At 39.3% G+C, this 13,310-nt stretch overlaps 2 protein-coding genes across 6 annotated transcripts in view; both read left to right on the forward strand.

Moving 5' to 3' along the window:
* Nucleotides 1-437: 437 nt before the first annotated feature.
* Nucleotides 438-2,733, forward strand: LOC306968463 (charged multivesicular body protein 6-like). The gene is made up of 8 exons (XM_079563831.1): nt 438-708; nt 909-1,018; nt 1,089-1,176; nt 1,256-1,342; nt 1,641-1,706; nt 1,789-1,869; nt 2,363-2,438; nt 2,528-2,733. The coding sequence occupies exons 1-8, from the start codon at nt 643-645 to the stop codon at nt 2,569-2,571; spliced, it is 618 nt and encodes a 205-aa protein (XP_079419957.1). The 5' UTR covers nt 438-642; the 3' UTR covers nt 2,572-2,733.
* A 571-nt stretch (nt 2,734-3,304) lies between these two features.
* The window catches only part of LOC306968459 (BAR/IMD domain-containing adapter protein 2-like), a 73,760-nt gene continuing 63,754 nt past the window's right edge, over nt 3,305-13,310 (forward strand). For 3 of the 5 annotated variants that reach the window (XM_079563826.1, XM_079563824.1, XM_079563825.1), the window contains exon 1: nt 3,305-3,543. In XM_079563826.1, coding sequence (XP_079419952.1) covers nt 3,472-3,543 — 72 coding nt within the window. In that variant the 5' untranslated portion in view covers nt 3,305-3,471. The remainder of the gene's footprint in view (nt 3,544-13,310) is intronic. The other 2 variants (XM_079563823.1, XM_079563822.1) reach the window with 1 other exon arrangement.

Raw genomic sequence — 13,310 nt, forward strand, 5'->3', positions numbered from 1 at the left:
ACACTAATCTGTAAAAAAACGGTTGACTCAACGTTACACTTTCAAAGGTTGACTTTATAGCTGTAAAATAGCATTGATTCAATGTTATACTTTCAAGGGTCGAATATATATCTGTAAAACACTGTTGATTCAACATTATCTTTTAAATTATTTATTTATTACCCGTAATAAAGCATTGAATCAACATTATTTTTTCAACTTCAACCAAAAGTCAACCGTCTGACCCCAAATCAATGTTGAAACAATGTCCTTTTGCTATCTGGGATGTGCATTTGCTGTGATCGGCTCAGCTCAGGTTAGGTCCTCATTCAGACCCATTTTGTGATTACCCACTGCAGCAATAGCATTTTTTTGAGTCGAGGGAGCATGTTTTATACTGATGGCAACACCATCGTCCAACATGTTACGCAGTGTGCCTTTATGCGCTGTGTAGCTGTTAGTTTTTTGTAAACCCTTTGCACATTGCTTTGGTCTGGCGTATGTCCTGACGCGCTTGCCGTAGGAGACTAGGAAAAACCAAAGACGATGGCAGACAGTTAGCCACCTAGCATGTTTTGGCTTTCATTTACCTTGGATCATGTTGAAAATGGACTTGTATGATTTATGTTGATGTCGAAGATGCTGTTGGGATGTGGTTAAATAATGGGAAACGTTTTTGGGAGAAAGAGCGGACCCTCTCGTGTAACGGAGCAGGACAAAGCCGTCTTGGTGAGCCCCGGTGTGGCTAACAACAGATTAGTCCCGTTATGATTATACTACAGTGACAGCACTCTGATCTGAGACTTAACTATACTCAACAAATGCATCCAATATGTAGGCTAATAATTCGGTTTATTTAACGAAACACATTGAGATGCGATATATTTTATTTTCACTAACATATGAGTTTGTTGTGGTGTCATTTCTAGCAATTGAAACAGCAGAGAGATAAGCTAAAGCAGTATCAAAAGAGAATCACACTGCAGCTGGAGAAGGAGCGACTCCTGGCAAAGGAACTGTTGAAAGATGGCAAAAAGGAGTAAGTTTCAGAATAACTGGTGTAAATAATCTGACAATATTTGTAAACTTATGTTTGTTTTCTTTTGTAGAAAAGCACTGTTGCTTCTTAAAAAGAAACGATACCAGGTTCAACTTCTAGATAAGACAGAAAATCAAATTTCCAATTTGGAGCAAATGGTAATTCACCACAGATAATTTACTATAGATAAATGTATGCACATTTTCAACTAAAACAGTGTTGTTGTTTTTTACACAGGTTCAAGACATTGAGTTCATGCAAATTGAGATGAAAGTGATTGAAGGACTTAAAATTGGCAATGATTGCCTCAAGCGTATGCATGAGGTATGGTGCTCTCTCAAGTCAAATTGAAATGACACTTTATCTTCTCCTTATTCCTTGCTACATGTTCTCGAAAGAGATCTTGTTGAGAGAAGAACCTCTCAAACAGATTGTAGTTTGTTTGTTTTTGCAATAGAATGGTGTATGGACATTGTTGGAAGATAAAAGGATTAAGAAGCAAAGCCCTGACTAAAGCAGTAGTGATGCTGTTGTCAGACTCTTCTCTTATGGCAGAGAATTCAGAGGCTTACGGGAGAAATTAAGCAAAAATGTTTGAATTATCTTGTTGTCTTGTTGACAGATCACGTCAATTGAAGATGTGGAGAGAATTTTGGATGAAACACAGGAAGCAATTGAATATCAAAGGGTACAAACCTGTTCCTTGCTTGGCCCAAATCTGCATTATTGGAACCTTTATGGTTGTTATTAAATTGCATTTTTATTTGCAGCAAATAGATGAAATGCTGGCTGGTTCTCTGACACAAGAGGATGAGGAAGATATTTTAGCTGAGCTGGAAGAAATTACTCAGGTGAGTGCTGAGATTTAACTAATTACAGCCAATATTCCTTATTTTTATTTTTTTATTTAAGTGCTTTCTGTATCATATTTCCAATGTAAACAGTTCACACAATTAATAATATTAATGATAATTAATCAATTAATAATAATACAATTTTGAAGGTACATTCAGTTTGTTTATTATCATCATAATAGCTATGTTGATTTCGTCATTGCAGTCAATTAGTCATTAGTTATTTAGTCACAGAAGCACAGAAGCATCAATGAAATAGTAATCATAGTATATTATTGCAGTAGTCCGTATCTTAAACAGGATAGGTTGGTACAAATACACATGTTCACGAGATTAAAAAAAAGAAAATATGTTTACAATGGCAGCTAATGATAGTGTGGTCTCAGTACAGCAGACGACTCCATGATATTGTATCTTGTCGTAAAAAAAAGAGGAAACTTCTGTCGTTGATGTCAGATTTTTTGATGCTGTGCTCTCTATGTTTGAATAGGGAGAAGACGTAGCACTTCCCGAGGTCCCAGATGAAGCTCTACCTGAATTTCCAGAAGCAGCCCAAGCTGAACCAGGTGATGATTATCTACTTATATCATGTTTTTTTTAAACAATTCATATTTGTGTTTTTATTCATCAGCATTTTATACTTTCTGAATTTTAGAGAGAAGAAAAGAAAAGCCAGAGAAGGAAATGTTAGCTGCCTGAGCCTATTTTTTTATTTTTTTATTTTTATTTTGCCTCCATTACATGCAAAGTCTTTGTACTAAATGTTCTAGTATTTTGAAATTTAGTGACAACATTATTGGTGCATGTACGTATAATTTATGGGACTTGTTACACAGAGCTCAGACTGAACATGGAATGGACATTTTGATTCGATGCAAATGAACTTCTGTCCCTGTGTGACTTTTATGAACCGTCTTATTCATAATGTATGGATTTTTAGATGTTTTACACATGCAATGCATTTTACATAATAAAAAACGGGTCGTGGCTTCAAAACCTTAAATTATTTTTGTTACATTGGGACTATGTAGGTGTTTCCAGGAGAGGGCGCCATTTGCAAGGTATTGGACATCAATACTCTGCCTGTGAAAGGGGTGTGAGTATTTACTGTACAGTAACAAAAACAATCCATTCATTAAAGAACAAAGTATTTAAACGTATATTTTATGAACATTCTTGAAAGCTTCTCCTTTAACGAAGGCCTAGGCTATAACATGACGGAAAACAGTCAAACGTTTTCTAGGAACTCATTTTAGAGTAATTTAGGCCTATTTATGATTAACTTACCAAATAAAAATCTCTATACGTTGTGATTACAAAACATGTTATGGTTGTTATGGCCAAATTACTTTTAATCGAAAATTCCAGCAGAGGCAGTGTCCGTGAAAGCAGCAGCAGCAGCAGCGCACTGCTGTAGGAGTGTCCGTGAAGGCAGCATCGCACTGCTGTAGTGAGCGCTGCGCGGAAGGTGCTTCAGTTGGAGAGGGCTTTTGAAAGCGCAGCATCGGCTGCGGGTTGCGCATTCTTCGACCAAACTCCTGCATTTGACACTTGAAACTCCCATTTCGCACGGATACACGTTACAGGAAAACACTGTTTATGGTCCTGGCTGAAGATTTCACGATGTCTCGCACCGACGAGGTCCACCGTGTGACGGAAAATGTCTACAAGGTACGCGTCAACTGCGACTAATGAACAAAGTTTTCAAATACATGTGAATACTTTGAGCTTTTTATAGCGTGAAGCTGTTGTTTAATGCGGGTGCTATATTAATAATTTATGATCTTTGTCAATTCTTAGATTGGCTGTCTAGCGGATTTCTTTCCCTCCGCAGAAAACACCTGATTTGCAATAAACCAACACCTACTATTTGTTGGCTTTGTATTTCATCTGTTTCTATTGTATGATGTTAGCAGATAATAGAACTCCGGGCTATTTCTCCGATTTCTGTGCTTTACAAGGACACACTGAATTCCAGGAGGGAGAGTTAGAAGGGCAGGAGGCTCTGTTGCAACAAGTAAACATTTGCCCCACAGGGATTTTAGCAACTAGACCTGTTCCTCTATGAAAGGGTTTCAAACTTGCTCTTAATCCACAAGTAACAGTGCCTTTATATAGTGACAGGCTGGCCCCCAACAATGTTCACTTAATAACAATAACCAGTGAACATTTTTGCATCTCTCATTTCTGCAGTTAAAGCAGAAACAAAGGCAGGAGCTTGACATTCAAAGACAGGCCTACTTAATAGGAAACAAAGTCTTTGCCATTGTGAGCACGTCTTAGGTAATCTTTGTCTTGGAATGAAAACAAAACTGGCGTTATATGGGAACCACACCTGTTCCTGCCTGGTGAATAGATTAAATGAAGATTTACTTTGTGTAAGACATAAGATCATAAGAATGTTTTTTTTTTAATTACAAAGAAAATACTCTAAGTCATAAAGCTAAAGGATACTCTTACAGTCAATCTGAAACCGTGATTGTCTTTACATTTTCCAGCCTATCTCCTTGAGGGAAGATGTTGTACACAGATCGTAACATCACAACCCCTCTTTGCCCCTTTGCCTGAAATTAAGCGCCAGCCTTAAGCCAGTAGAAGATCTGCTTATTGAAGCAGATCTTCCATCGGCCTCTCCTGCCCTCCCCATGATTTCCCAACATGGGGTGAGGGACTGGAGTAGTTTCTTTGGGGACAAAACCGTACCAAAAAGAGGTCAGATGAGCATTTTTTTTTAACCTCCTCTCAGAGCTGGTGATGTACAATGTAGAGCTAGTTGTGCTGGAGCTGATTGGACTGCTAATCAGCTGTTTCCTCTTTTACTATATAGGCTACTTTGTTGCGGATACAATAGGGATGAAAATGCTGGCCAGGCTGTCAGTGTGTGACCTCTTCTCTTGCAATCTTATTAAAGCGCCCAGGCCTGAACTAACCTTATCATCTACAACTTAGACTAAAGTAACATCATGTGATATTAACATAATCATAATAAGAAATTATCAAAACAATAATATTTAGGCTGGCCTACCAGACAACGCGTTTTTCCAATTCTTTACAAGGACGTGTAGTTTAGTGATGATCATCATCTCTGGTTGTCCTGTCAATCCTGCCAGAATCCACAATCAGAGAAATGCATGGTCCCTCCACCATGGGTGCTTACCATGTGCAAAAACATTACTAGAATTAGAAATGACCATCTTCTGTCAATTCACAATGCAATTTCCAAAACTATTACAGGTGACAGTGTTCTTAATTTTGTTCTGATTGATATGCAATTTAAGTGGCATGCTTGCATTTGTGATTGAAACAATGCAAAATGCTCTAACCACTGAGTCAATGTCTTCCTAGTTACACTCCAAAAAGTTTTTGTATTTCTGAGTTACAAAAAGTTGCAGCCGTGAGGGTCACCAGTTGTGTTTTGAAGCTGACCATCAAAGTCTCTGGGGTGCTGGTCCTGTCACAGCTCTGTCACAGCTCTGTCACAGCCACACACCGAGGGACTTGCCCCTGGGTCGAAGGCTTACACCAACTCTGAAGTCACTTCTTGTCTCCTCTGCCTTCCCTTCTACTCCTCTGAGTTAGAATTACAAAAAGTGTTGCTGCATGTTAATTTTGTTATGCCAAACATAGATTTTGTGATGAAGATCTTTGTTAAAGGCAAATAATGCCACTATATTATAGTTTGTTGGGTCTGTCTCTTCCTGACACACATCTGAATATGTACTTGCTGACAGTAATTGTGCTCGTGTTGTGTATATTGCACGTAGACCTCTCTGAAGGAAAAGGGGATATAAAAGCATACGTTTATTTTGACTGCAGAGTCATACTTGTCGTCATTTGAGCAAATCCTGAGTAATCGCATGGGAGAACAGGGCAGTAACTCCTCCACTGTGACTCATAACACTCTGTGTATTGTGTGTATTTAACTGGGCTGGGACGTAATCTCGGTGGGGGCCAGATTCCAGGTACATGATTTGGATGCTTGCTTTGTGCTTCTTGTTCATTTCAGAGGCTACAATCCACTGTGGCGTGTATGTGTATGTTCATTAACATGCACTTTCCTGACCAAATAAACAAATAAATAAAGTTAGACGTGTGCGATACTGAATAGTTGAACTGAGCTAAGCTCCAACTGCGTAGTGTGGTTTGTGATCTCTCCCAACAGCTAGAAAGTCCAATGTTTGATTCATGGGCCGAATGGGCTAAACCTGAGCTATTAGACCCCCCCACTGGGGCCAGAAATCCTGAAAACATCTATGAATCTCAATGTGACACTCTTGAAAAAAATAAATAGAATTTATCCTGTGCCTGACCCTCCATTCATTAGTGTTAACCTAAACCATATTGCCTTTTTTTCACTTCACACAATCTCTCAAGATGTAAATTTGTCAGATGTAAATTTGTAACTATTATTTGTTACAAAACAACGTTGTGCTTGTTGATACTGCTATAATGATATATTTGTATTCAGTACTGCTGTGCTGCACAGGTTGTGAGTTCTTGTGCCTTTGGTCATGGCAAGAGGCAGTGTCTTAATCAGCAGGGAGGCAACCATTCAAACCCAGCATGATCCGATGTTACTCACTATTGATCACAGACAGGCGCCTCTGTGTTTGCCAATCATTCCTATACCACAACAGGCTAGAACTAGTCCTCTCACTGTACTATATATGAACTTCCATGTATCATTGATTTTTGAGAAACATTAACAAGTTGGCATTTTGGGGCTCAGTCAGAGGCAATCTACCTTTTGTTTGTTTTCTTCATTGTTTTTTGTACCATAACATGTGAACTGTGACTAATTAATTAACATATCTGGGACTTGTTTAGCTACTAATGTGTGAGACGTGCAAGGAATGAGTGTCATGTATTGCGATGTTAGCTACAGATATATAGTATAGATACATTGAACTTAAAGTTTTGTCATAACAGCCTCGCTGAGACACATCCCCATGAGGGTTTGTGTTGCTGTGAATCTGCGATGCACACCCCCTGCTGTCGGTTGTATCACTAGGCGTCTAGGGTCAAGCCTCTTAACTTGCAGTGGATGAGGTCTGAGAGGCGACCTGGCTTAAAGAAGAGCACACTCAGGTGAACAAACAGATTAATCAGACTAAAGAAGAATAGGCTCAAGCAGTTGCACAACATCTACAGTATCTTGTTTGTTTCAAAAATGCTGACCAATACACTTTTTGATTGATTCAATAGGATTGGATCGGTCAAGTTTACTGGCTGCATTGTTGTGAATTTAACTCTTGTTTTATAACATTATGCTTATTTTGTTTCTCACAGACCTCAAATGCACAGGCTTAATCAGAATTCAACATTGGTCGGAAGACCGCACATTTCATTTCCATTAAACTGCAATTGCAATTTTGACTTTTGCAATTGGCAAAGACTTTTTCTTTAACTTTAATTCTGTATAAAATCTGCTTATGCAGATTTGACCTGTACAAACATATTGTGAAATATATGGTTCTTGTTTTTATTTAGCCCTTCTTTCAGTCTTCTTCTCACAAAAATTGAATGCTCATGGAAGTGTTAGAAATATACACATTAAACAAAATCTTGTTTTTAAAACATAAATAACAAATCTGATCATAATCACCAGACCTCTTCAGAAAAACTGAAACTAGACCCACAATGTGGATTTGACATTTGAGCTACATCGAAAGCTTGAAAAAAACTAAACCAAAAGTAGCTTTCCAACACGTATCACACAGTTTGTGAACTTGTCAGTATGTCTGTACCGTAAATTGAGCATTCCTATAGAGTGCGTCTTGACTCATATGATTCGTCATACTGTTTCTGAGGCAGCCGTTGTGTGGTGCACATTTCAAACACACCCTGGCAGGTAAAGAGAGTAGAGAAGGGTGTGCCTCTGCTCCCTCTCAGCCCTCAGGACAACACTCATTTTCCCATGCAACACCACTCCCTGATTGTCAACACAGAGCGGGAAAACATAAGTTGCCTTTTTGACTAATGGCTGTTTTGATCAGGATGAAATTACTGCTTAGGTTACCAAGATCAGGTGTGACGCATGGCCTGGTGTCAGACGAAGCATGGCCACATAATATGAGGGATATGTCATGATGTAGTTCTATGGTTATTAAATATATGCTTCGTGAGTAGATCAAGTACCGTTTGGACATAGTAAGGCAAATCGAGTTCATTTATCATATGCAGTTTATTATACTATGAAAATAAAAATCACCCCACCCCCTTTTTTAATTCAATTTTGCATTTGGCATTAAAGGGATATTTCTGTATTTTTGACATAGGGCCTCATTTCCTAGTTATCCAGAGTGTTGTTGATTTCTGGGGATATATATATTTTTTTTATTCATGCAGTCCTTATGTTTGAAGAGTTGAGTTTAGTGGTGCTAGGCTAGGGCTAGGCTAGTGCATGTCTATGGCAACTAGTAGCCTGTATTAAAAACCTCTTCAAAATCATGGGGTAGTCCTCCAAACGTTGCCATATCTGATTTGTAGAAAGGTCCTTTCCGCGTGTAGTAATGCTGGCCACAGGTAAACAAACTGCTGTAGATCCGGTAACCTAGCAGATCACTCCGCCGCTGCTTAGCTTACAACCAGGAAGCTGATGCTGCTGAAATATAAGGTCTTTTAAAGGAAAAATGTTTATATTTCTAAATTATTCAGTCAACACAGACATTTATATCAGTTTATATCTGGTGTTATAAGTGATTTGCCTCAGGTGCACTGTGCTTGAATCAGACTGTTTTTAATGCAGGCTACTAGTTACCATAGACATGTGCTAGCCTAGCACTAGCCTAGCACCACTAAACTCTTCAAATATAAAGGACTGAATGAATAAAAAGATAAACACAATCTTCATAAATCAACAACACTCTGGATAACTAGGAATTGAGGCCCTATGTCAATAGTCCTGAAATATCCCTTTAAAACAATCATTTGAGAATTCAAGATACATGTTACAAAATACACCTTTAAACAATTGAATGCTTTCCACTCCAAATTTATAAAACATAACATATTTTAAGTTTTTCCCCTCAAAGTCCTAACTCCTCTTACAACAATGAGCTCCCAACTACCTCACTGGCTGTAAACCTGTTGATTGAAAAGTAAATACATGACCAAAGACCATAGATTTAATCACCATTCAGTTTAGATTTAATTAACCGTAAATCACTGCTCTATGCCCTACATGGTACTCTGCCAGATAAGGAGGACTTAACAAACTTTGCAAACTCTCTGCTATCAAAAGTTTGGCTCCTGGTAAGAAAGGCATTTTGATGAAGCCTGTTTTATTATGTAACTGACCAATGTAAATGCAATTCTTCAGTCAAATTCGCTGGACTCAAGTGAATGATAGTGCGATGCTGATAGAAGGAGGACTACAGTTTCTTGTGTGGGAGATCTGAACAGGTGGTCTCTTAGCAACAACGTGCCATTATTCTTATGTGTTTCTGTCATATCATTGTGCAAAAAAGACTCGCCGCCGGAAAGGACAAGTGAGAGGGAGGATACACAATTATGTCATGAGGGTTACACCGTGTTGTTTCACCGTTTACATGCATTTGTCTGTGGGATTGCTGCCAGTCAAAGTGACAAAGGGATGTTGAAAAAAACTCATAAAAGTGCTCTCTCAGTGGCACAGTGAATTGAGAACTCCCGCAGAGATGATACGCCATCATCCGTCATTGTATTTGGCTTTTTGGTAGGAGTATATCACATCAGGTGCCACTTGGCTCATAAAAGTGTAATTCAATGGAGTTTTAAAATGACTTCAGCCGCTGAGCATCTGCCTTCAGAATATACTGTTTCAACAAGTTTATTCCTGCTTTTGCCTTGGGCTCGCCGAGGACTGCATTATTCACTGCTGGAGATATTACAGCATTCTTTGCCTGTGGAAGAGCACATTTGTTCCATGGCTTTGACTGTAGCAGAGTGAAGGACTATTGGTCCATACGCCCACCTCCTCAGAGCGTACGGGGGCGGATGCTTTAGAGACGCTCGCTTTTCTTTTACTCGTCACTGTGCAGTTTTTTTTTTTTTTTTTTAAGGACTGATACTAGATGTTGCAATCCAAGGCTGTACTGTAATGACTGCACACAATACAGCTTACTGTAGCTCGCAATGGCATTGTGATCTTTTCATCTAGTAGTGCATACTGTATCCGTACAACAGTGGTTAGATCATTTGTCCATGGATTCAAAGGTTCAAATCCTGCTCCGAGCAGTGCATACTGTCGCTATGTCCTTCCACAAGATACCCCATCCATCCTGCTACCCCTTCTGGCGTATACTATAAATGACAATAAGTGTGAGGCTACAGTCCACCAAAGCGTGCATTTTTACGAGATTATAAACATGCTGGTAGCCACCAAATAAACCTATTTCAGTACCAGGTACAGTAAATGCAGTAACTACTAGTAATCACCACTTACTGATGCTGAATTTATTGGTTAGGGGTTAAATAGTTTGGTTTGTATTACTTGCTGCATGCCTGTAGCAGTCATCAATGTTATGTGCCCCGTGTTTGTGTGCGTGCGTGCGTGTGTGTGTGTTTGTGTGAGTGCGTACATGCGTGTGTGCGTGTGTGAGTGAGAGCCATGTAGCCTGAACATGTGAAGCTCATAATATCCCTGATTGAAACAATAGGTGTTCTTGAAACCATTGTATATTCTACAGGCATACAGTGACCTGACTTTTGACCCTTGATATTCATTTCTTGTCACTCCCTAGTGCTATATGCAAATGATTTTGACTGTGCGGCTCTTATTCGAAAGTCTGCAGAGGGTGGAAAATAGGCAAAATGCCTTGCACATCCTTGTTGAAATAGTCCCTAATTACTAAGGAGGGTGAAGCTGTAATTACACAGAGTGGAAAGGCACACAGACGCACAAATGTTCTGTTGCACTGCAGTCGGACAATAGCCTTACATTTACTGGCCATGGCCGACAGTGAACATGCCTGTGGCCAGCAGCTTTGTTTGTCTCTGTGGCAAAATGCTGCTACAGAAACATTGGTCGTGCTTTTCCCACTGTGGCCTGCAGCGCTGGTAACCGCGCTCCTTACCTCAGCACCATTGTCCTTAAAGTCAAAGCATGTCATTTACTGAATATAATTTCAGCTGAGACTGTGTTAGGCTGTACAATGTTGCCTTCTTGGACGCTTCTAAAATACATTTGTTCCACATTTATACATTGAGATACTGGAGTAAAGCAAAGGAAAAGGATGGATCAAATCACTGTTGATTCAGAAATATTCTATCTGCAAACAATAGCAACATCTAAGTGTACTTAAAATGTTTATAAGATTGAACTTTTGTAACTCATTTATAACATCCCGATTCGTCACAAGGCTGTGTTAAACAATTAAATGGCAACAACTAGCCTGCTTGTTTGTGATCATATAATTAAATAAGATTTTATAATTTGAAGCACAACAAATACAAAGGACAAAAACAGATGTAATTCCATCACTACAACAGCAAATCATGTATGTGTGCATGTGCAATATCAGTCTTTTCAGTCTGTCACGCTGTAATATCTGGTCTGTCGATGTGAGTTTGTTTAATTTAATAAAGGGGTCTTACTGGTGTAATATCCAGAGCTATGAGAAGGCCCGGGTCTGGGTTGCTGTGGTAACCAGAGGCCGTGCAGAGTTGGCGGTGCTGCTGCGTTTTGATGGGGGTGGGTCAAACGGGCCGCAGAGACGACAGCAGAGCAAACAAACTCAGTAAATAGTTCTCCACTGGTGAGCAGATGATGGTTGTGCACCTGCAGCCGCAGTAGGGGGTTACGGTTCAAAGGTGTGAGCAGGCGACACGTGTGTGAAAGAGGTCATTTCTGAAACACCCGGAGCCTCCCTTGTTTTATAAAGGGACATCAGCATCAGAAAACAAACGGCCATCAGTGTTTTATAGAAGTTTGAAACTAGGGATGCACCGATCCGATACTGGTATTGCATAGGGGAGCCGCTACTGGAAAAATGGGATATCGGGTATCGGCTACAAATATCTGACACTGAACCGATACCAGTTTTGGCTCTCAACGCCTTAAAAACACAACTTTTACCACTTAAATCTAAGTGAATATTGGCATGCTTTACATCATTTTAAAGGGGCAAACGAGGAGAAAGCTAAAGCTAGCGGGAGATAATGCTAATGCTAAAAAACTAACTAGCTAATCAAGGCTGGGTCAGAAGCTATGATAGAAATACCTAGGGAAACTAATAAAGAAATAAATGTATATATTTGTAATGATCAGATCACTTTATGTGAGTTGTTTATATTAACATAACCTAAAGCCTGTCATATACCCAAGGATATTTAGTGCAGAAAAGACCAGTGATCCTAGTTACATTTGATCCGAGAGTTTATCCATAGATATAATTGATAATTGATTTGTAATATCGTGACAATAAAATATTACTTTATTGATCTTAAAATGGAGAAGAGAGTCAATTAGATTTTTCACTCAGAGAAAGCCATTTTTTAGAAAGTCTCTTGGTTTCGGTAAATATCGGATATCGGCAGATACTCAAATCCCAGTATCGGTAGCAAGAAAGCTGGATCAATGCGTCTCTATTTGAAACATCCGCCTCTCTCTTGGTGCCGATTTCTCAGTGTTTAGCCTTATGCGTTTGGTCTGTCAGTTCGACCGGAACCTTCACCAGAGAACGATATGAATAATTGCACCCTGAGTTCAGCATATCTGGTCAGGCTCACCACATTTTCTTGTAAAATCGTTTCTTGTGGCTCGCTGGTTTTCTTCCGGCCACAATCTCTAAATTATCTTTCAGCCAGTCATTCATTTGCCAGCACGCTTTGGACCATTGTCATACATTTTTGGATTAAGCCCTGGGAAAGCTGGCCTACAACATTCAGGTAAACATAATATTTCATTTTCTGCTCCAAGACTGCTTCCATTCACATTTTTCACAAATCATAGTATTTTTCGTTCTGGGCATTGTAGCCACTATTTGGCTTTAAACAAGAGCAAACTCCATTGGCACAGAGTGAACTTTGCTTTCTGTTTGAGCTTGTCTGTGCGTTTTTGGACATGCTTAGAAAGCGCTCTACCCTGCATTCTGTTTGTAACTTGCATACTTTTCGATTGGCCCCATTCAACCCGTAATACAATCTGGACAATTAAATCAACTGGTATAACAGGAACTTAATGAAACTGTCTTTTTTTGTGCAAATCTTTTCCAAACAACGGTCACATTTTTCTGGTTAGATCTGATTTAATTTGTGTGGAATGCAACTCCCAATGTTTCTGTGTTTCTAAATTGTTGCAGGAATCAGGCCTCTTATCTCATGTCCCTGTGTTAATGCAAGTAGGGCTGCGGAAATCATCTGTACCGTTTTGTTATCGCAGCATCCAGGCGCATGAGCATTTCTAACATGTTTACAGAGGTCTATACTACAGGGTTGGATGGTTTTGCATAGGATCT

This window comes from Gobius niger (assembly GCF_951799975.1).
Source record: "Gobius niger genome assembly, chromosome: 10".
Classification (NCBI taxonomy): Eukaryota; Metazoa; Chordata; class Actinopteri; order Gobiiformes; family Gobiidae; genus Gobius; species Gobius niger.